The following is a 25,590-nucleotide window of genomic DNA, read 5'->3' on the forward strand; positions in this document are numbered from 1 at the left end:
GTTTGGGACTACATGACAGGGCTGTGTGGTCATCTCTCTATCAAATGTCAATTTTAATGCGCTATCCTGGAGTCAACCAGAAACTTCATTTCAGCTCAAACCTGAAACCTTAGACTGCATTATATGTAGTCTAAGCATAGAATAAGGATGGTCTTCATCCCACCAGTCTATTCATTCCAAAGTCATCAGATTTATTAGGTAAACCTGACACCGACTCATCCAAAACACGCAACAAGATCCTGGCAACATACTGTGTTTAATTTGATCACACACTCATCGTGCATACAACAGCACCCCGAGGATTGAACCCCAGTCATTTATTGTATCACAATTTACAATACGTTAATCTGTCCATTGTCAAATCAAGTTATTCATGCCGGGTAATTATATAGTGTAATTAATAATGTTCTAAAAATGGTAATCATAGAAAAAGCTATTTTTGAATATTAGAAAAAAAACACAGTAAAACATTAATGTAAGGACATGGTGTACTTTCTGATTGTATTTTATATGCATCAAATATGATTGTCTTGTTACTAATAAATAAAGGAAGTCACCCTGCACTAGATTGTAAGGCTAACAAAAGGCAATGGGATGAAAGCGTATTGAGGTGAATGTGAATTGGGTCCAACATGTATTTGGACGAATGTGAATTGGGACGAATCAACTTGTGCGATGAATGCGAATTCGAACGAATTGAATCTGAATCCGCCAGTACACAATCATATGCAATAGCCATAAGTATGGCCTGAAAAAGATTTACTGAAGGGGATATTTCTGCTAATCCAAAATCAACTTTTTTATTACTAATTAAAAAACCTAGCTGCATATATTTGGTGCAATGTCAAGTAATACTTTACAAACACCTGCATGTCTGTGACCCTGTAGATTCCAATCCACCTGCAAATGTTAAACAGGGAACTAGTCGGGCCTAATTGATGAACCAAAGAACTATGAGTGTGTATAAGTATATTAATTTACCCTATAACAAACTACCAAGTCGACTTCAACAAATAGTGGTAATTGGACTGAAAAGAAGGTTAGGAGTCACCACACTGACTGCAAATGTGTTATTTGCTGTACCCGATCTTTGTACACAAATATTCAATATTAAAGGCAGACAAGTCACAGCTTAATAACCACCTCGGTCTCCTCAACAGGTGTTAATTTCCAGACCACCAACTAGACCTTAGCGGTATGACGATGACCTGTTAAACATGAAATACCAAATGCACAGGGTTAACTCGTGAGACGAAACAATGCAAGCCCTTGTACTCCTTACTTAATGCCACTCTAACAAGTCATACAATGGGTCCCTTTGTAGTCAGATGCTTGGGGATTTTTTACTCGTTATTTTGACTCCCCTGTAATGCTATTTAGTACTTTTACAGGCCATTTCTTTGTCACATTTAAAAGACATGAGTGCACTTGGTAATAAGCTGTATTTATAGTGTCTTTATACACTGGAAGTCTATTGATGAGAATCTGATGGCTTCATGATGGCCTTTATCGGGGACATTATCCAAGTGCACCCTGGGGAATACGATCTCCATGTCAAGCCATTACCAAGAGCAGTGATCGCAATTGAATTTAATACATGCATTCAAAAGCTCTATCTCCTCACAACAACAGTATCGTATATGAGTAAACAGTTATGATTCTGAACACAGTGAGTAAACAGTTATGATTCTGAACACAGTGAGTAAACAGTTATGATTCTGAACACAGTGAGTAAACAGTTATGATTCTGAACACAGTGAGTAAACAGTTATGATTCTGAACACACAGTGCATATGATGTTCAGAATACTGCGAGTAAACAGTTATGATTCTGAACACACAGTGCATATGATGTTCAGAATACTGCGAGTAAACAGTTATGATTCTGAACACACAGTGCATATGATGTTCAGAATACTGCGAGTAAACAGTTATGATTCTGAACACACAGTGCATTTGATGTTCAGAATACTGCGAGTAAACAGTTATGATTCTGAACACACAGTGCATTTGATGTTCAGAATACTGTGAGTAAACAGTTACGATTCTGAACACACAGTGCATATGATGTTCAGAATACTGTGAGTAAACAGTTATGATTCTGAACACACAGTGCATATGATGTTCAGAATACTGTGAGTAAACAGTTATGATTCTGAACACACAGTGCATATGATGTTCAGAATACTGTGAGTAAACAGTTATGATTCTGAACACACAGTGCATATGATGTTCAGAATACTGCGAGTAAACAGTTATGATTCTGAACACACAGTGCATATGATGTTCAGAATACTGTGAGTAAACAGTTATGATTCTGAACACACAGTGCATATGATGTTCAGAATACTGTGAGTAAACAGTTATGATTCTGAACACACAGTGCATATGATGTTCAGAATACTGTGAGTAAACAGTTATGATTCTGAACACACAGTGCATATGATGTTCAGAATACTGCGAGTAAACAGTTATGATTCTGAACACACAGTGCATATGATGTTCAGAATACTGCGAGTAAACAGTTATGATTCTGAACACACAGTGCATATGATGTTCAGAATACTGGGAGTAAACAGTTATGATTCTGAACACACAGTGCATATGATGATTCTGAACACAGTGAGTAAACAGTTATGATTCTGAACACACAGTGCATATGATGTTCAGAATACTGCGAGTAAACAGTTATGATTCTGAACACACAGTGCATATGATGTTCAGAATACTGTGAGTAAACAGTTATGATTCTGAACACACAGTGCATATGATGTTCAGAATACTGTGAGTAAACAGTTATGATTCTGAACACACAGTGCATATGATGTTCAGAATACTGTGAGTAAACAGTTATGATTCTGAACACACAGTGCATATGATGTTCAGAATACTGTGAGTAAACAGTTACGATTCTGAACACACAGTGCATATGATGATTCTGAACACAGTGAGTAAACAGTTATGATTCTGAACACACAGTGCATATGATGTTCAGAATACTGTGAGTAAACAGTTACGATTCTGAACACACAGTGCATATGATGTTCAGAATACTGTGAGTAAACAGTTATGATTCTGAACACACAGTGCATATGATGTTCAGAATACTGGGAGTAAACAGTTATGATTCTGAACACACAGTGCATATGATGATTCTGAACACAGTGAGTAAACAGTTATGATTCTGAACACACAGTGCATATGATGTTCAGAATACTGTGAGTAAACAATTACGATTCTGAACACACAGTGCATATGATGTTCAGAATACTGTGAGTAAACAGTTATGATTCTGAACACACAGTGCATATGATGTTCAGAATACTGTGAGTAAACAGTTATGATTCTGAACACACAGTGCATATGATGTTCAGAATACTGTGAGTAAACAGTTATGATTCTGAACACACAGTGCATATGATGATTCTGAACACAGTGAGTAAACAGTTATGATTCTGAACACACAGTGCATATGATGTTCAGAATACTGTGAGTAAACAATTACGATTCTGAACACATAGTGCATATGATGTTCAGAATACTGTGAGTAAACAGTTATGATTCTGAACACACAGTGCATATGATGTTCAGAATACTGTGAGTAAACAGTTACGATTCTGAACACAGTGCATACGATGTTCAGAATACTGCGAGTAAATAGTTACGATTCTGAACACACAGTGCATATGATGTTCAGAATACTGCGAGTAAACAGTTATGATTCTGAACACAGTGCATACGATGTTCAGAATACTGCGAGTAAACAGTTACAATTCTGAACACACAGTGCATATGATGATTCTGAACACAGTGAGTAAACAGTTATGATTCTGAACACACAGTGCATATGATGTTCAGAATACTGTGAGTAAACAGTTATGATTCTGAACACACAGTGCATTTGATGTTCAGAATACTGCGAGTAAACAGTTACAATTCTGAACACACAGTGCATACGATGTTCAGAATACTGCGAGTAAATAGTTACGATTCTGAACACACAGTGCATATGATGTTCAGAATACTGTGAGTAAACAGTTATGATTCTGAACACACAGTGCATTTGATGTTCAGAATACTGCGAGTAAACAGTTACAATTCTGAACACACAGTGCATACGATGTTCAGAATACTGCGAGTAAATAGTTACGATTCTGAACACACAGTGCATATGATGTTCAGAATACTGCGAGTAAACAGTTATGATTCTGAACACAAGTGCATATGATGTTCAGAATACTGCGAGTAAACAGTTACGATTCTGAACACACAGTGCATATGATGTTCAGAATACTGTGAGTAAACAGTTACGATTCTGAACACACAGTGCATATGATGTTCAGAATACTGCGAGTAAACAGTTACAATTCTGAACACACAGTGCATATGATGTTCAGAATACTGTGAGTAAACATTAACAATTCTGAACACACAGTGCATATGATGATTCTGAACACAGTGCATATGATGTTCAGAATACTGCGAGTAAACAGTTACGATTCTGAACACACAGTGGCATATGATGTTCAGAATACTGCGAGTAAACAGTTACGATTCTGAACACACAGTGGCATATGATGTTCAGAATACTGTGAGTAAACAATTACGATTCTGAACACAGAGTGCATAAGATGTTCAGAATACTGCGAGTAAACATTAACAATTCTGAACACACAGTGCATATGATGATTCTGAACACAGTGCATATGATGTTCAGAATACTGCGAGTAAACAATTACGATTCTTAACACACAGTGCATATGATGTTCAGAATACTGCGAGTAAACAGTTACGATTCTGAACACACAGTGCGCATATGATGTTCAGAATACTGTGAGTAAACAATTACGATTCTGAACACATAGTGCATATGATGTTCAGAATACTGTGAGTAAACAGTTACGATTCTGAACACACAGTGCATATGATGTTCAGAATACTGTGAGTAAACAGTTACGATTCTGAACACACAGTGCATATGATGTTCAGAATACTTTGAGTAAACAGTTATGATTCTGAACACAGAGTGCATAAGATGTTCAGAATACTGCGAGTAATGGCTATGATTCTGAACACAGAGTTCATATGAATACAGTGCGTAAACAATTACGTTTCTGAACAGACAGTGTATATGACATTCAGAATACTGCGAGTTCTTTAAATTCATATGACATGTTCACAGCATATGTCACTTGCATATGCCTTCAACTTGTAGATCATTGGTTGTTCCGACATTTGCATGAAGTGTTCCCCCTAATCTTATTTTCACAAAATTTTCTCAGTGGAAAGACCAAGAGACATTCCTTTTAAATCCTTTTTATATTCAAATACACAAGAGTTACACAATTTTTCAGTCTGCTAAAGGAGAACACTGCATGACCACAAGTGTTCAAACCACAAGTGTTCTTGCATGGATTCACCATATAAAACTGTAATACATCCCTCTGTAGTTAGATTACTTCCATTTGAAATGCTCAAAAGCTTGTATTTTCAGAGCAAAGAAGCCTAAACATTTGAAACTGGTTTTGATCACAAGCTTTAAAATATGGTCATCTAAATCCAACAAGATTAAACTGAACTGCCTTGCATCAGTTGAAAGTTAGCAATGGTGGTGAAATGGTAAACTCTCTTTAAACTTCTAATAAATGCAAACAGAAATAGACCATTTTCCGTACACTGCGAGAATCACGCGTTATGCGTGAAATCGAACGTAAAAACAGAACAAACAAAGGTCATAGCGTCGCAGTGGGGTCAAACATCGCGTGGGATTCGACAAACGCGAAAGTATTTTGGGGACATTTCCATGCTTAATAATGTGCTGTCCACATTTGATGATAGGCAATTATGATTAAGTAAGGGTATTCGAAAGCAATATTCCTCTGTCGAAGATCGGCCGGTCAGTGTGAGCTACGAAATAAGGAAATTCGAGTTCAAAATCAAATCGTTCGATTTTTGCGGCAGACGTTCAACGCGCGTCTTTTATGCATCTCGCGAGATCTCGCAATTGTACGGAAAATCACCTATTAAAATGAAGCTTTTCTAACACTTGAGTACAAATACTTAATAAGGAATTTTAGAAACGGTAAAAAAGTTGAAATCAACTAAATAAGTACCCCCCCTCCCACTCAAAAAATAAGGAAACCTTATACCTATCGGTTACCAAGCACACTGGTATTGATCTGCCAGGTATATTCACATATACTCCTCAGTCCTTAAACCATTAAGAAGATCATGACTTTGAAAAACAAAAATCAGCCAGGGGAAACCGGGAACTGAATGGTTAGTACTACAAATGAGCTTGACAATGAGATCATAAGCTAATATTTACTCTAAGTAATCACATGCGCTGTGGTCAATCACTAGCAAAAAATGGAGGATGGTTTTAAAAGAAAACTTCTCTACCCACGGTACATGAACAATAAGACTTATACACCTTTGTGTACCTGCGTGCGTTTCAAAGGGATTCTATACCAAATATGTTAATTTAAATTTGAATATTTGTTTAGCAAATAACACTGAAGGCAAAAATAAACATCTCTGATTCAAAATGGATCATGAACTAACAAAGACATGTTATTATTTCACGAATTTGCAAGGACAAGGTGAACTTCAAACTCAGCAAAAAAAAAAAAGTTTAGTTTTTTAATACAAGACTTACTGTATACTACGTTTTCAAATAACCACATGAGATATAAAGGATGTTTTGAACTGTGAAGTTATATCTCCTTATTCTCATTTGAACTTTACAGCATTGTGCGGGAATATTAAGCGAGATATTATAATCTAACAACAATGAAAATAAAGACAAAACCACATGCACACATGTAAAAAGTAGACCCTCAAGGAGTGGTAGAAAAACAAATCTAAACAGAGAATATTAAAAAAAAAAAAATTCATGATAAGATACAACAATCATCATGGAAAAACATCAAGTTCAAAACCACTAAATTGAAAGGGGGATTTGAAGAGTATTGTTGCAACCCCTCTCATCGAGTTTCTAATGGTCAACCCCTAAATTTATATACAAATACGTATGAAATGGAATAATTAATTCCCACACTGACTGAAACCTGAGATAGAATGAAATAGACACAGAATGCAACAATATTCTGTGAAATAGTAATGTATCTTACCTTCAAATACGATTCAAACTTGCTGCGGAGTGACTGAAACATGTTGAATATACAATTGTTTACAACACATGTTAGTTTTGAGTGCATGTCCAATATCACTCAGCCAAGAATGTATTAATTAATTACAAATTTAGTTAATTATTCATAACCAATGTAAACAATTTAACCTCGGAAACATGCTGTAAATAGATGAACAGTATTTTTATTTGTTGTCTGACCTCCAGTGAAACAGGATTGATTTTTGAAACATAATTATTTAGTTCAGAAGTATAAACATATTTTTTCATATCTCAACTAAGAAACCATATTCACGTAATGTTTTTTTAAAGTTCAAAGCTTATTAGATTACAATTTATCCGGGTACTGGAAATGACCATATTGTCACAAAAACACAAGCATTTCACTTACAATCAAAGAAAATACATTAAACAATTTCGTCGCAGTGAAAGAAAAATAATTAAGAGTAATTACCAGTACAGAGTAGTGGCAACGAGTTGACATTTTGTCAGTAAAAAAGTTAAAAGCTTTCAACCACATATTACCATTTTCATCAGGCGTCCCACTAGAAAATTCCTTTGATAGCAAAGTAACATATGACCATTATACTTAATAGTGAAGTAGGACGGTTTGAGTAGCGTATTTACCTTAAAGGGGAATTAGTGTTAAAACAATGATTCTTTTGTTTAGTGGTATGCACACGATTTACAACTAGGAAAACACCCTGTGCACTCTCTCAAATATCAGATAAGTGAAAAAAAAAACTCCTGAAGAGACACTTTATTGTTTTTCTCTTTCAAACAAATTTTAAATTATTTCAGTCAAAATGAAATTATATGTATTTATATGAATCATAGTAGGCTTACTGTAAGTGAGATGCAAGGTTAATGTCTCATCCTACTAGAAATTTGAGTCATCCCAAACCACCAGCGATAATAACATAATTTACTATACCTCAACAGGTGGTCATCAACGACCGAGAATCTTCTTCCGAGTGCAACAGAAAAAGACACGCACACACTATACAGTCAGATTGTTATGACCCAGTTGCCTACTTGCAACACAGACTATAACCAAATGAACCAAATACTGATCGACACAAAAAAATAGATTACTTCTGCTCGCCTGTCTCCATTATTGTGAAAGATCTGTGCCGCTTATTGTGTACAACAAGAATTCAGATCCAAAGGAAGATAAAAAAAAAAACCTGCACCGCCAAGGTGGAAGGGTAAACATCACCCGAGGCTAGTCTAATTCACAAACAGGTAATACAATACAGGAAAAGTGGTATGAATGCCTCCCTCAGGTATAAAATTATATTGTATATGACTATAGGTATGGACAAACGTTTAGAACAATAACTGACAAACCAATAAAACCCCATGAGCTGATACACGTTCCGAGTAACGAAAAGTAGGACAATGACATAATTTCCATCAAGGCATTTATTTTTACAGTTCAATATTTAATGCATTATATCACTAGAATGTTTTGGAGACTGAATTGAGACTGCATGTGTCACAGATTGCACGTAGTTACAACTGGGAAATAATTGTACTTCATTTCTAGAAAGCAAAATTTGTATATGTAAAAAAGAAATTTACTGAAACTGTCACAGTTGACATATTTTCATATTTATTGTAAAGCTGGATTGATAGAATTGAGTTCAGCCACTGTAGATGTAAACATTTTGAAATACTGCAATGTGTATGTATGAGGGATGGGGAGGGGGGAAGGGTACCAAGGGCAGTTTTTTCAGGCAATATCACTGTATTTATACACTCAGAGACAGAACCATATTTGAAGTTAATGTCGTTGTGTACATGTCACTTCCGGGGTTAGAGAAGTGAAAAAGTTTTGGTTGTAATGTCTTAATACTCCAAGAACTGGGAAAACAATATACACCAATATAGCAAGAATCATTCTAACACTTATACTGCCCTCACATGTTGGAAAAAGGAAATGACAACCAACAGACCACACAAATGAGCCACCAAGTACTGTAAGCTGATAAAAAGACATCGTACACTGCTTAAATTACACATATTGATAGCATATGATGGCAATTACAGATATTTTATCAACAAAATGACCTGTACTTTAGAATACTAATCACCAATTAAGTATAGACTGTAACATTCCGGGCATTTACGAATCACATTATTAACATACACATATGTGTGGATCTAAAGTACATTGCCTTTTTTTGTACACTCTGCACAATACAATAATGTACCAGTATTCATACATAGTACTATCTGCCTACATACTTGCCTACATAAGTGCAAGACAAGGTTAGGAATAATTAGTTCAGTATCCACCGTATCCAGTTCTTTCTATTGACATGCTGATTTGAAAGACCTCTATAACACCAAATAAACAATTGTCTCAATTCCTTTGATGTTGGGGTTTAGACAGCTGTGCATATTCTGAAATTAGTTCTGACTACTGTAAAATACTTTATTTTCCGCTTGGAATTAATTTTCGCTGAAGGAATGATTCAGTGAAAATAAAATCCAGCGAATATACCTTTTTTTTCTATATTTTACATTCAACCTGTCAAAAATCAGTGAAAATAAATCCCATACAAAACACCCAAATAGTCTTTTCAGCGAAAATTAATTCCAGCTATAAAATAAAGTATTTTCCAGTATATAGCATAATAATGCTGCTAAAAATATTAGAGATTTCAGAATTTTGTGCCATTCGCCAAGACAAAATTGAGAGCCACTGATACCTGGTGTAGTAGGACGCACAGACATTTTTATTACTACAAAATTTTCTGATTTACACAAACTTGCAAAATTAAGGTGCTGTAGGTTGATAGTCATCATGTACATGTATAGGCACCATGGGCTGAGATTTATAAGCAAATATGTGTATTCCAAACCCTCAAAATTTCATATCACTGTTTTCTATACACAAAATATTTCTACACAATATGAACCAAGTGATATGTGGATGCCAAATATTATAAAGAGGGGCCAGGGATTTAAAATATTCCAAATCAGAACGGGCAAGTTATGGTTTATTTATTTGGCAAATTCTCAAAATGATGTCAAACCTTGACCTTCGAGCTGAAGTACATTTGGTGGGCTCTTGAGACTGCGATAACAAATTTACAACCAACTTGGACAATCAGGAGTCCCCATTCAGGGTTATAGCAAATACAGTCAGGCTATTAAAGTACGGTACATACATTGCTCGATATATTTCCACTCTTAAATCAATATCTCCCAAAATACAAAAAAACAAAACAAAGATAGAATCATTTATTTCTTAGATTTATTATAGCATACTTGCATGTAGGCATCACAATTTCTGTGGATAGTTGGAACTAATTTACTATTAAAGCCATGAGCAGATAAACACAGGATCAGAATGAAACCTATACAGGTTAACAGACTTACCATGGTAAGACTAAAATCTACATCCCAGTCAACACATTGTCTGTGAAAATACTTAAACCCTTCAAGTGTTTTATTTGATATGTCTTTATTTTCAACTGACAGTCTCACTGGATTCTACCAGGTTTGGTAAGGTTCAGGTAACGGAATGTATGGTACTACACACCTTGTGACACAAGGCATTATTTCCAATGACTGATTCCTGCCAGGTACCAATGAAGCTACCATACACACATTAACATGAATACCTATTGATATTACAGTTTGTGCATGTACATAGACAGATTTAGTCAGATGGAATCTTGAAATCATGATGGACATTCTTTTTCAACTCCAGGCATTTGACGTATGATTACATGTGTTAGTTACTCTATATCACTTCAAAGTTTTAGTTTTTGGTGTAAAAAATATTGTTTTATATGTTTGGAGGTCAGATGGGCAAATAAAATTTGTCAGCATGTGAGACAATGCATTAATAAGCAAGCTACACACAAATTCCTTTTTTCATTTCAAACTAAAATTTAAAAGTTAAATTTTATGTTAGGTATGACACTTTTGAGTCACCATGTTGAATTTCACATGATGGCATTTGTACAATAGCAACGATACAATGTTCTTAGTGCTTTATTCACAGCATGTTTTAGAATATACAAAATTGACTGAGGATGACAATCATTCAATATAATAAACAAAATGACATCCTGGAAGGCAATTCTCAGTACCATAAATACATATGCGACTGGAATATTTCACCCTGTTTTGCACATTGCAACGAATGAAGGGAAAATCCACACAAAAGTTGTGCAACAAACGAAGATCAGCTACCGGTACCTCGTTCTAGTATTCAAACACACCTTGTACTTCTCAACCAATCAGAATGCCTCCATTACAAGACTTTACATAAACTAAATGTTCTGTTTCCAAGTCTGACTCGTTTCTTAAATCAAATCTTATTGTTCTTATCAATTGTCATTGGATTTTCATACACCTTCTTATTCATAGGACTTTTATGGAGATCACATGATATCAAAGATAAAAACACTGACCAAGTTTACTGCGCGAAGAGGAAACCACAAAAAGCTGGGTTCAAACTCTAAGCTCCGTGTGTGATGTGACAGATCTGGGACACAATGTCGGTCATAGGCTTTTGTGCTATACAATGTTTGCAGTTACATCATGAATATTCATGAGTTGATCATGGTTCTAGAATACTTGCATCATATTTGATTTGATACTAGGGCATGGTCCTGCTTTCCCATTACAAATGTTGTGCATAATTGTAGATGGGACTCAGTTTAGAATTTCCTCAAAATATATACATGTATCTACTAATATATATGCACCTTTTGAGTGATGGCTTTAAGTCTCTTAAAGCTCTCATACTCAAATTTTTGTGGATAGAAATTCCTTCTCCATGATGAAATGTCTCGGCTTGCTGCTTCAACATTTTATTTTGGACTGAACTTTATATGCTAGCAAAGTTCTCATACAAGGGATTTATTTTATACTTAAGACAAAACCAATTTGTTCATATTTAGGTTAATGATCTTCAAGTTGACAGAAAAACATCTACCATATTTACTATATTAGGAGTGCACTCCACCAGAAACACATTATTACTTTTATACTTGTATAATGTTACTTATATTATTATTATTATTATTTTCATTTCTCTAAAGAAATATACCCCACTAACCTGGGGGAACAGGTTACAATGCATATAAAAAAGTTACAGGCGTGTAGTTAATCTCCTCAATAAAATAAAATAAAATATTATAACTCATCTTGGAGAACTATTTGAAAAGCTGTGTATACAAATCTTGCAAGAATTTGGATGATTTCATGGTTATCCTGAGAAAAACTATTACCCTAAGAACACCTCTGTAATTTACCCATGCGCATGTGCTACTAAATAGAGAAAATATGGTATACAGTATTTGCTCTATTAGTAGCACATGTGCTTACAGGGTTTTTAAAATTTGTAGCCTTGGCAGGTAGCATATGCAAATGTGAATACAACACAACAAATAACATTCGCGAATGAATAAAAGGACGATACAATGAAAGTTGAGTGATTTTTTTTTTTGGAGTGACCAATTTCACAGTTAACAAACAACAAACACAAAATAGGACCCAGTGAGCTACAGGAATGTATGTCAGCAGAGATTTAAATACATTAGCATCAATTACAGTACATATCCCCTGCGAGCCAAATACCACTGAAATTGCGAAAATTGGGCTGGGTTCAGAGAGTGCTTTATATCTGATAAGGACAAGATAGACTCACACCCAGTGATCCAGTTATGACAAAAAGATCAGTCTGGCTGGAAGAAGTCCAAAGAATGTACAGTGATTGGTTTGTAATCCGTGTAATGTTACGCTTACAATAGAGTATTGAGAGAATGGTGTGTGTTTATCACGAGTTACAGTTGGCACTAACCTGAATACATCCTTGCTGTCTCTCTTCTACTGTGTCATTCATATTCATCAGTGCTGAATACCAAGCCTCATCATCCTCATTTCCTCTTGTTATATTATTATTATCTGTCCATTGTTCTTCACCACCACTGTAAATTCTAACGATTGGCACACTGGCAAACCTCACTGTGTGTCCCGCACTGGAATCCTTGCCTTCTTTATCATCTCCAACACTATCAGAACTGCTGTTCCTCTCTCCGCACACATCGCCTCCTTTAACACTAATATCGCCACTAAGATCTCCAGTAACTGAGTCCTCGGTGTCGTTCAAGGCAGGCTTTGAAGGAAACCTGTCAGTGTGGAGGCACGACATTGCTTGGGAACGCTTCAGTTGCTGCTTCCCTTGTAGAGTGGATGCAGAGCGATGTGATGAAACTCTCACTTCAGGTGTTGAAGTCAGTGCTGGCGAGCTGAATGATCTCCCTACGTGCAAACAGAGATAGAGAATCAACAGTGAAGTCACACAGAGGAAATTAAATGAGTTTGTTCTTATAATGTATCAGCCAGGATATAAATCTGAAAAAATAACAAGTTATGCACATGCACAGTTAATGTTTACAACTTTGTCTAATGAATCTGACTTATCAATATCTGCAGCCACATTGACCCTGAACACATGTAAGTAATTTTTATATCATGCAGGTATGGTTATCCCAGAGTCAATACGAAGCTACTTATAAAATTGTGCCTGATTGGCTAACCAACCCTTATACCCAACATTCTGACCAATCAGAAAATAGCTTGTTTGTTGACAGGTTTTTTCAACACATCAAATTTCACCTAGTCCCACAGATAGACAATTTTGGTAAAAAGTTGATGCGAAATGCATCACACGTGTGCATACATTGTCTACATTTCTTCATAATTGCACACATTTTATAGCTTGTGATCAGGTAAATACACATGTATAAACAACCCACAATGCATCATATTTGCTCTATTAATAGTGCATGGATTTAACGTAATTATATTTCATTCATTATTACAACAACCGAGTATATCTAGCTGCATTTCCCTCCACCATCATGTCATACTAGTATGAATCAGTATGTGTTCACTTAAATTCACCACCAAGGGTGTGATTTCATTTTGTGCCGAGCGTTCAGGCAGCAAATCATGGCACGTGCTGGGTTTCCGTCCTAAGCCTCTATTGGGACCAAGATCAAGTTTTTTTCAGCTTGTGCCGAATCAGTCCAGAGACTCGGCATATGCAGAGATCTCTAACAGGAACGCCACTATTGTGACAACCAAGCATATTATAAATGACATTTCCGGCTTACATGTTAATCTTCTAATAGAGCAAATACGGGAATGGTATTTCCTCATCTACCCATCAAGTGTGAGTGAATACATTCAATCTCAAGATGACTGTATTCATACATGTACATATGTATGAATATTACAATGGGAGTCATTATCTGATTTGCCATTCAACCACCAATGATATCATTATTTGCTAGAGGTACACCATACAACATGTACATACAGTTCTTATGCAGAACCTGTAATTGGGAAATTTATTCCTGTTGGTCAACTGAATAAATAGATAAATAAACAAGCCATGCATGACACAGTCCCCGTTAGTTACCAAATTTAAGATATATAGTTTTGTTTATAGTAATATAGCTGGAATATAACCATGTCAGGAATATGATTTTTTTAACATTAAAATGATTGACATTTGTATCTGACCGTCAAAAACGTACTTGTCCATATTGAGAGATATTGCTCTAGAACAGCATTCAAAATCAGCCATTATGAATACATGTAATGTATATATATAACATGATGTATAACGAATATATAAAATTTTAATAAAATCAGTCAAAGCACTTAAGAGATATGGCTCTAGAAGCCCAATCATTAAAACAAAATGGCCACCAGACAGCCATTTTGAATCCGATCTGAAAAAAGATGATGTGCATCAGGAACCTGTAATGTCTAACATATGTACCAAGTTTGAACGAAATCCATCCATAAATGCTTGATATTTGATGATTTTTTAGCACAAAAATGGCCACCATTTGGCCATTTTGAATAGGATCGTCAAACCAATATATCTGTCTATCTATGACATGATGTATAATGAATATTTAAAATATGAACATAATCAGTGAAAGCAAGTCAGAGATATGGCACAAGAACCACATTCATTAAAACAAAATGGCCGCCAGTCGGCCATTTTGAATCTTATCTAAAAAACAAAATTATTTGCATCAAGGTCCCATAATGTCTAATGTATATACCAAGTTTGAACAAAATCCATCTGTAAACAGCCGAGAAATGCTTGATTTTGATGATTTTTTAGCACAAAAATGGCCGCCATTCGGCCATCTTGAATCAGATCGTAAAACAAAATGATGTGCATCAAGGTCCTATACTGTCTAATGTATATACCAAGTTTGAACAAAATCCATCTGTTAACAGCTGAGAAATGCTTGTTTTTGATGATTTTAGCACAAAAATGGCCGCCATTCGGCCATCTTGAATCAGATTGTGAAACAAATTGACGTGCATATGTATACTATCATGTATGATGTATGTGTGAAGTTTGATTGTGATTGGTCCAGGCATTTTTAAGATACAGGTCCGGATGCATGCACGCACGCACGGACACACGGAAGTCAAAACATAAGTCCCCGTTTTCGGACTGCGTCCGAACGGGGACTAATAAATAAAATATTTCCTTCCATTCTCTGTGTTCAATAATATTATTCAACTATAATATCTTGGCACCACCCACAGCATATCTGGCATAAAACCAGAGTAGCAAGGAACACAATTGTTCTCAAAGCCTGTGATCTGACACCAGTGCCTTATTTACCATGCTATTTGATATTCTGCGATCAAGACACTTCTTAAAACATGTAAGCTGGACAGTTTTCAAGCACGGTTGACATGTTTCACTAAGTATTGACAAAACAGGTATAGGATAGATTCTGTGAGAGAAAACACAAATTGGCATATGGCTGAGTCAGCTTTCAGTGAGTAACAGTTTACCCTCTTAGAATGGAATGTAGCATATCTCCTATTTAGTTATTGTATTTACCACACTGTAATTTGACTTTCTGCTGACCCTCTCTGAGACCACGTCCTTGATATATTATTACAAGGGTTAGTTGAGGTCATATGGAGACGCAGTAAAAGTCAGGTGTAACATACTTGAAAAGCACATGGCCATCAGTGTGCCCTCTAACAGAACTGACTGTCATAATGGAATACCAAATACCAAGTTTTGGACAGCAGATTGATGACTGTCTAGGAAGGGAGGTCTGTATGGCTGAAGGGGACTTCTGAAAGCACAAACAAAAATGTTGTAACCACTGATTTCTTTTGTTTTTATATTCTATACTGTTTACAAATGTATTTCGTTTTCCAAATTGTAAATTCCTCAAATATAAGCTTTTTCTTCAAATTATCTATTTTTTATTGTATGATTTTCGATTGAGTCAATGACCCACGAGATAATGAGCATAGTTGCGTCAAAACAACCTCAGTGCGTCAATGAGGTGTCATATTGGCTTTAGAGGTCACACTGATAGCCAATATTTGCTCTCAGCACATATCATGATCGGGATATTTAGACAAAAACAATTGAAGTGATGATCTATTGCAGACAAAACTACATTTGCCACAGAAACCATATTTCATGTAACATTGTACGGCAACGACAATAGGACAATTTATCCAGGTGTCAACCACGACAGGTCAATTAACAAGTGACCTGCACATCATCCATCCGTGAGAGAAAGCACAGAACACATCTAGCGTAAAAGTTGCATTTTGTACATGTCAAACCGGCGTATAGCGACCACCCAAGGGACTTCACTGAAACAGTCTTTAAAGATAGGTGGTCTTCTATATGGAGGTTGTACTGTTGTTTTTTTGAATCACCAACTCGTACATTTGACATGATATTTTTCCAGAAATTTATGGGATCTGCTAAGTAGAGTTGATCAAAATCAACATCAAATAAATTTGACTTGAGGAAATAAAAAATTATTTTATAAATATAATGCTAATTACTATTTTGGTCTCTGAACAAAGGTGAATCTGCATAAATATAGCTGAAAGGGTGGTCTCGAAGACAGGGGATCTTTACACACAGATTGCCCGTAGTAATGCCTTGGGACTACCTAAAAATGGCCATATAAGCAGGTGGCCTTTATATAAAGCTGTGATCACTAACACAGATTTGACTGAATATTTCTCTATATGCCAAGGGCTTCCATCTAAAAAATATAGGTGATAATACTGCTTTAAAATGTGTGCACCAAGCTTCTACTTTATACATGCCTTCCAGTATTACCATTAGTCCAATTTAGTGCTCAAACCTCATCAAACTTGACAACTTCTGTTCATCAAAGCCTGAAGCAGTAGACGCTACATTAACTATGATAAGCAGATACGTTATACAGTCAGTGTACAATGCATAAACTCATCACGCAGCATTATGCCATACACAATGTTACTATGAATGAACTCAGGTAGTAGAATAATCTATGAAAAGGATTTAATAATGAAGTTTAACAGAAGAGCGCCGATACAGGGGATGTAGCTGTCAACAAACTACGCATGTATGTTTGTATACTGTTGGGAAATGGAAACCATTATGTATTGTAACGAGTACTTTACATAAACACATGCGCTTCTAATAGAGCAAATACAGTATAAGAATTCCATTATCACAATAAGCCACATGAGCTATAAAATTGATAAGAAGATGACTAAACCGTAAACTCATGATAAATACATTACAGTATACAAGGGGATCTGTCCATTGCTTTAGGTAGAGGGGAAATGAGAAGAAAAGGCGAGGTGCAGCAGGATTTGGAAATAAAGAATAAAGGTTGAACAGTTAGGAAAGACTATGAAAAATAAGAAAGCTGATACACAGAAGAATTAAAGCAACAAAAAAGCTACTACAGGTAAAGAACAAACAATACAGCGGGAACTAGAAAAGTGCACCACAGGAATGGGGGAGTAGGTGGATAAAAATGTGATCTGAAGTGACACACAGGTATACCGGCATTACGACAAAAAGTTGCTGCAATAACAAGGAAAGAACAGATTTACACATGTAAAAGGAAAGCAGTACCAGTAACACATATGTGTAGATACGAACTGCATTTCAAAAAAAAAACCAAGGTAAACACAAGGAGATTCGTGTTTCTCTAGCCGTATGTGCAAAAGTTATATTGTCAATCAGAGTAATATACGCAAGTCACAATTAACAATGTAACGATAAAACCGACAGCTACATTTGTAGGTGGAAGTGAAAGTAACAAGAAAATAAATGCCTCTAGAGCACGTCCATCAACACCAGGTAAAGGCAGAAAGCTGACTATTGTGGAGAGATTTAATAAGTAACAGAAGTAGTCAGCAGGTAGAAAGGAAATACCATAATGACTAAAAAGTTACCTCGAATGTAAAAAGCATAATACCAAACTCACTCACTTAACTTGTGTGGTAGTGCCTCTCTTCAGACCATCATACAAAGAATGCAGCCCCCTTAACTGTTGCTGCTGCCTACATACATGTGGTTGGGGAAAAATTCGCAACTGAATATTTCTGGCCGGACTGGCTTAAACTTCCTACGTCACAAATGCAGTGAGCGGACAAAGTGTTTCAAAAAAAATTCACCATGGACTAAAGAACAACACACTGTCCAATTGGAAGGTCATGTAGATTGGGGATAGTATTTCGGAGTGGGAGGCCAGCTCAAATAATTCTCTTGTTTGCCAAGTAGCTGATGCGTAACGTTTTTTGACAGCCAATTCAATTTAATGGTTTGATATGTGGGAAGAGTTTATACTGGGTCGAGATATTTCAATTCTTTGTGAGAAAAAATGTGCAATGGTAAAAACAAATGTCACTGCCAGTGAATTTAAATGGTTAGGTAAATAAGAACTCAAAAACAACACAAATACGACCCTGACATTGAAAATCACTGACCAATTAAATTACTCATACAGTCAAATCTGTAAGATTAACCACCTCTACATAAAGACCACCTGCCTAAAGTGACCACTTTCAGGCAGTCCCAAGGCATAATATATGAGCAACTTGTGTATAAAGACCACCTGCCTATAGTGACCACTTTTAGGCAGTCCCAAGATCACCTGCCTATAGTGACCACTTTCAGGCAGTCCCAAGGCATAATATATGAGCAACTTGTGTATAAAGACCACCTGCCTATAGTGACCACTTTCAGGCAGTCCCAAGACATAATATATGAGCAACTTGTGTATAAAGACCACCTGTCTATAGTGACCACTTTTAGGCAGTCCCAAGGCATAATATATGAGCAACTTGTGTATAAAGACCACCTGCCTATAGTGACCACTTTTAGGCAGTCCCAAGATCACCTGCCTAAAGTGACCACTTTCAGGCAGTCCCAAGGCATAATATATGAGCAACTTGTGTATAAAGACCACCTGCCTATAGTGACCACTTTCAGGCAGTCCCAAAGCATAACATAAGAGTAACCTGTGTATAAAGACCACCTGCCTATAGTTACCACTTTTAGGCAGTCCCAAGGCATAACATATAAGTAACCTGTGTTTAAAGACCACCTGCCCATGGTGAACACTTTTAGGCAGTCCCAAGGCATAACATAAGAGTAACCTGTGTTTAAAGACCATGTCATCTGTCTTATGTGACCACCCTTTTAATATTAGTTTTACAGAATTGCCTTTGTACAAACCAAAATAATAATTACCATTCTGTTTATATAACCATTTTTAATTCTTAAGCCAAACTTATTTTATTTTGATTTTGATCAACTCAAATAAATGTGTTTTTGTTGCAACAGTAACATTTTCTTATCATTTTCTGGACAAATATAATGCTAAATGTATGAATTGGCGATTCTGAAAAAAGTATCCCAATCACCATCTGTCTATTTTAACAGATGTTGAAATTTATTTACATGAATTATGCATGCATTTCTTTCTGGATTTGACAATTGTAACCCTGTACATGTAGCTAGTATCATCATAACCTTCTATCATTTTTGCTTTAAATTACAGTGAAAGCTGTCTTAACGGGTAAAAAACCCTCTGAAACCAACATTCAGTTTAGAGTGATTTCATTTTCATTGTAAATGGAAATAATATATTTTTTCATCATATTAAATACACATATTTTTTTTCAAAATTTGTTCCCAGAGGTATGCATTTCTTGGGGTAACATTTTTTTTAACTTTATGATTAGGATATTTTCATTATTAAAGCATAGGTGATTGAATATAAACATTAATTTAGTAAAAAAAAAAGTTACTTCTATTAATGATAGTTAGCATTGACCTTCTCAGTAACAAGTAGGAATAATGCAACATACAGGGCACACCAAACAGTCAGTCAACTGTAACACCTAGCGAACAAGTGTGAGTGAATTGAACTCAAAGAGCCACACAAGTAATACTCATTCTCAGAATTGTTTAAGGGGTACCATTTACCTGGGAACAAACACCTGTTGAGTCATGTTTTCAACTGGATCGCTGTATATTTATGGTTGACACATCACAACATCCGGCTTAAGCTACACCCACATGTACACTCATACACACAAGATCCCACTTCCAAAGTATGTTAATTTATAAGAGTGTTGAACACATAAGGCTCAATTAACAACTCTAAGAGAATGGCAGTCAAAGGTCACACATACTGGTACTTAGCAACGTACAAATGACCAGAAAATCACAAATGACCAGAAAATCACAAATCACATAAAATAATTTTCCTTCAGCCAACCAATGCCCGCCTACCCCCAATGAGCAACTTTCTAATTCATGACCATATATAAAGTTGTTAATCCTTGCATGTCAGAATACTTCAAAAATGAAATGAAAAGCAGCATTTGCATATCAGTGAATGATCAAGTCTGTATGGTTGCAATTCATTTCAAAATGGTGGTCATACACGCTGATGCTCTTGCAATCTACTGCTTTTTCTCATCTTTATAGAGAAAGGGTAAAATCTCTATCTAAACCCGAAAATTATTAATAATAATAGTAAATATCAGAATGTAGCAACAAAACTTTCATACATTTCATATTTTTCCGGTAAGCTTGAAGAAAGTTTGAAAATATTACAACTTTGCTTAGTAGGAAGAAGCACCAGCGGTAATTTGGTACTACAAAGTCTGAATAAAGTTGGAACACAAAACTGTAATGCAGGTCAGTTGGCAACAAGAACATTAACAGGAATGGCCCAGACAGATTGCAATTGGGAAAACACTGTGACTAAATAAAAGTAAATAACCATGAAAACACACTGCAAACTCAGTCAGCGTAAAATTAAAGAATATGATGCTGTGATCATATTCTATGAGCAGCATGTCTGCAGAAGAAAGGTGAGGGGGTACTGGATGGATGCCGACTCTCATCACAACTGTTACGCTCCATTTACGAAACGGTCCAACAACATAGTCTACATTACTTTGTCTGTTAGAGTCTTTCTTCAACATAAACCAACAAGTTTTCACGTTATTGTTGTCTCTACACATGTACCTGTAGCGCTGAACAAATGGTTTCTAAAACCCACAAAGACATCATTAAGCATCTGTTCGTTTTAATCACTCTGGACCTATTAATTGATACGTTTCAACCACTATATAACCAACTATGTAAACTGTAAACCTCTTTAATATGGGTGAGGCAGATTTTCAAGAAAGTTTTGTAACAATGAAAATAACACTGTCAAAGTTTCATCCTCACGCCATAAAATCTTCAAACGACGAAAATTTCTTGCAGCGAAAAATAAACTGTTTAAAGCTTCTGGCTATATGATTATATTAATCTAATCAATACTCCAATAACAGTACGATAAAAGTTTACAACTTTTCACAGATTTTACATTTATTTCAATAAACTTTAGGACCTTGAACTTGACCATTTCCTGTTCCACTCCACTATCCCAAGAGTTTTCAAATATTGAACTGTGAAACGCTTGAGACCACACAGACCACCATGGCTGAATTTTTCACATTACCAGCACTATATTGTATGCTTAAAACACTGATCACCCAGAAGCACATGCATGTGAAAGAAAAGAAGTCCGTCTGAGAAAGTGAGTAAGTTGACTCAGTCAGTGAAATGATAGATTTTGAAAAAAAAATGTTGCCTCTGTCAGAAAAAACTAACATTACTGGAGACAGAGAAAATTGTTTTTGACAGTCTGCCTCCTTAATGATTCACCATAATATAATAAACAAATATCTTTGACCACATTTGCCCCCCCCCCCCCAATTAATTTGAATGAAATCAATATTATTTCAACAAGTGTTACTGTACATCACAAAATTAAACCTAAGGAGGAAATTGAACTCCTTAAGTTATTTATGGTAGAACTAGCAAAAGAGGTTTGTTTATTTTGACTGGGAAAAGTGCTTCAATTTCCAGATAATTATGTTAATGTGGATGCAGACTTGGGCCCAATCAGGTGAGGTGTATTACAGTGGGTGAATCAGAAAAGCTTTATTACAAATAGGGCCACTTATTCTAGGCTGCCAGAGGTAGCCATTTTCACCACATTTGGGAGGTACTCCATCATTTGAGATCCCCACAAGCCTCCATCTCACATCCCAAGTTTTATTGCTAAGTGGGTTGGCACCCCCCCCCCCCCAATTCTATACTATAGTTTATTCTAATGAATAACGCTTAGATACTGTGTTTTAAATGCGAGTAATTGACTACAATTTACATATTTAAAATGACAATTTTTAGTTGGTTTATGGTAATAAATCTTATGTCATTTCACATATGAATGACATTTTTGCTACTACAATGATTATGTAATCAGTACTATTGTGTACTTTTTGTTGGTTGCTATCAGAAATACAACATTTTGATGTGGAATTCAATAAATCAGATACTGTACATTGTATAAAAATGCTTCAATACGCAGTCCTGACAATTGTGCCGCCTAGAATAGTATCGCTTCTGTGACATTAATATGATGCAGATAGGTGTAAGCTATACCATTCAATAATTAAAGGGTGGTAGTCATCACACCTTGCATGCGCGAGATATGATGGGTCTTATATCAACAAAGATGGTGAGTTTGACTGTTACAAACTGAGACGTTACCAAGCTTCAATTTGGTAATTTATAGATGATTGGAAGGCATCAAAGAAGTCACCGACAGTATTCAGTGCAAGTCACACCCAGGTCAACCTTCATACTTACTTATGATTTCCATTTGAAGATTGCATTGAATTATGGGAAAATCAATGTTTATCAACACAAATGTCGCACATGCGCAGTGCGGCGACCATCGCGCTTTAACTCTGTTTGGTGTGGTAGAGTTGTTCCTCATTTATTATCATATACATTTAGTGATAGCCTACCACAGATCAAATAATATCAGGACATAGACAGCATGCCTGTACACTCCGTTACATCACTCATGTAAAATTGCTCCACTGTTAGGTCACATATTATAGGAACAGTGTAGTGACAGACGATAGAAAATTAAATAAAAATCAATTACTATTAAAGTAGATCTGCACAAAATTCATTAAATACTCAACATTTTCAATCATACTGACAAACCTTGAGAACGCAAAGTAGAATGTTCCATTTACAAAAAAAAAAAATTGAAAAAAGGGTCAATCACTGTGATTGACAGTGTCAAAAAAGCGATAACATTTCAGTCTGATATTAAACACTGTCAGTAGGTACAAGGTTATACATTGGATGAGGAGTCAACCAGAACAACTAGCATAACCTCTCGGCTTAGGCTATTTCAACTTAAGTACAGAGATGGGAAATCTGACCCAATCTCCAATTGACTGGAAATTTATTGCATTTCAAGTATTCAAGGGGTTTTGCTACTACCGACTAAATATTTTCCCACCCCAATGAAGGTGTATCCTTTTTACATGTATTTTCTCACTCTAGTTGAACAATGCGTTCAACACTTTTGTATTTTCATGCAAATTAATAAATAGTACTTGGAGTTTGTGGTACATGTATATACAGTGCAGGCCCTGGGAAACACAAACAAATTATGCGAGTATTATGTACACGTATGTAGTGAATGAACTGAATCAGAGCAAAACAAACTTACATGCCTAATCATTAGGCAAGTTTAACAGCAGGTATTCTGAGGCCACCCAATTTCAAGGCCAAAGCTGCTAAAAATGCCTTAAAACTAATTGAAATTGTGATGGAAATATACTCCTTTGTCTGCCACCAAGATAGTCATGAGGCATCTAACCCTTTTATGGTCTCAGTGAAATTAGTGAAATAATGAAAGTCAACCACTTTTGAACAATACATGTAAACAATGGTGAATTTGGTTTGCTAATTTCAAAATTAACATTAAAATTGATTTTGGTGGGGAAAAAAAACTTATATGAAAACAAAGCTCTCAATCAACTGCGTATTCATTCAAGTACTTGGCTGCCACATTTCTAACATGCGAGTGAGATTTGTTAAGAGGAGTAACCTAATTCAAAGAAAGACATAAAAGAGCTTGTGTTAAAAAGCCCTTTCTATATTGGAGGCATGGATTAGACCAAGACTAATGATAAAATATCAAAAATTAATAAATTATGCAAATGAGCCTTTCAAAAATACTAACTGCACAAAGTTATGGAAACAAAACGAGTACCATTGTTGGATGGCTAAGTCTGTTCATATAGTCAGGCATTCTGATAGTGAAACGAATCGCCAAGGACATGTATCCTAGCATGTACATGTATAATGTATGTACCGAAGTTGAATGACAGAACATATCCACAATACCATTTTTTCAAGAAACCAGATGGCCACCAGTCGGCCATTTTGAAATGATTCGCTAAACTACTCCATGCGCATATGTCCTAGATCAAGCAAGTACTAGGCATATGCAAAGAACATGGATAGAAGGACTCAAAGAGACCAAATTATAAGTCCCTGTTGAGATTGTGGGGTGGAAATTTAACTGCTGAATTTGAATTTGAACGAATCTTCTAAATAAAATTCGTACAATAGACACTCAGAGTTCAGAGGCTTTATTTGTTTCTAAAGGTCAACTTTATTGTTTGTATGTATGTTTCTCTACTTTCAACATATCATTTTGTTATAGCAAAAAAGCATGTTCTGGGAGTGATGTTTCACAAAATGGCATTTATTGGTGATGCAACTTTAATTCTACAATGACGTTACCAGCCTCTCCAATAATTCAACCAGTCACAAATTTAATTTCAATTTTTTTCTGAAAACCTTGACAAAAACAATTATTTGACTATATTCCAAATGTGAAATATTTTGAAGGATTATGGTCTCCCTGACAAACTTTTAGTGCCTGGACCTCATCAGTGACAAATTATCCTACTGGTACTGTAAAATACTTTATTTTAGCTGGAATTAATTTTCGTTGAAAAGACTTTTTTGGTGTTTTGTATGGAAGTTATTTTCACTGATTTTTGACAACTTGAATGTAAAATATAGGAAAAAACTTATCTGGATTTTATTTTCACTGAATCATTCCCTCATTGAAAATAAATTCCAAGCGAAAATAAAGTATTTTACAGTACTTTGGCACCGTTTGATATTCCCTATATTTATTCCTGTATGCTATGGCCATT

At 35.6% G+C, this 25,590-nt stretch overlaps 1 protein-coding gene across 1 annotated transcript in view; it reads right to left on the minus strand.

Annotated features, from left to right (window-relative positions):
• The window catches only part of LOC144351936 (uncharacterized), a 92,033-nt gene that overhangs the window by 46,736 nt on the left and 19,707 nt on the right, over positions 1-25,590 (minus strand). The window contains exon 3 of the mRNA XM_085496482.1: positions 12,977-13,437. Within this exon, the coding sequence (XP_085352608.1) occupies positions 12,977-13,437 (461 nt within the window). The remainder of the gene's footprint in view (positions 1-12,976; positions 13,438-25,590) is intronic.

Source organism: Saccoglossus kowalevskii, chromosome 1 (assembly GCF_978046115.1).
Source record: "Saccoglossus kowalevskii chromosome 1, keSacKowa6.1, whole genome shotgun sequence".
Classification (NCBI taxonomy): domain Eukaryota; kingdom Metazoa; phylum Hemichordata; class Enteropneusta; family Harrimaniidae; genus Saccoglossus; species Saccoglossus kowalevskii.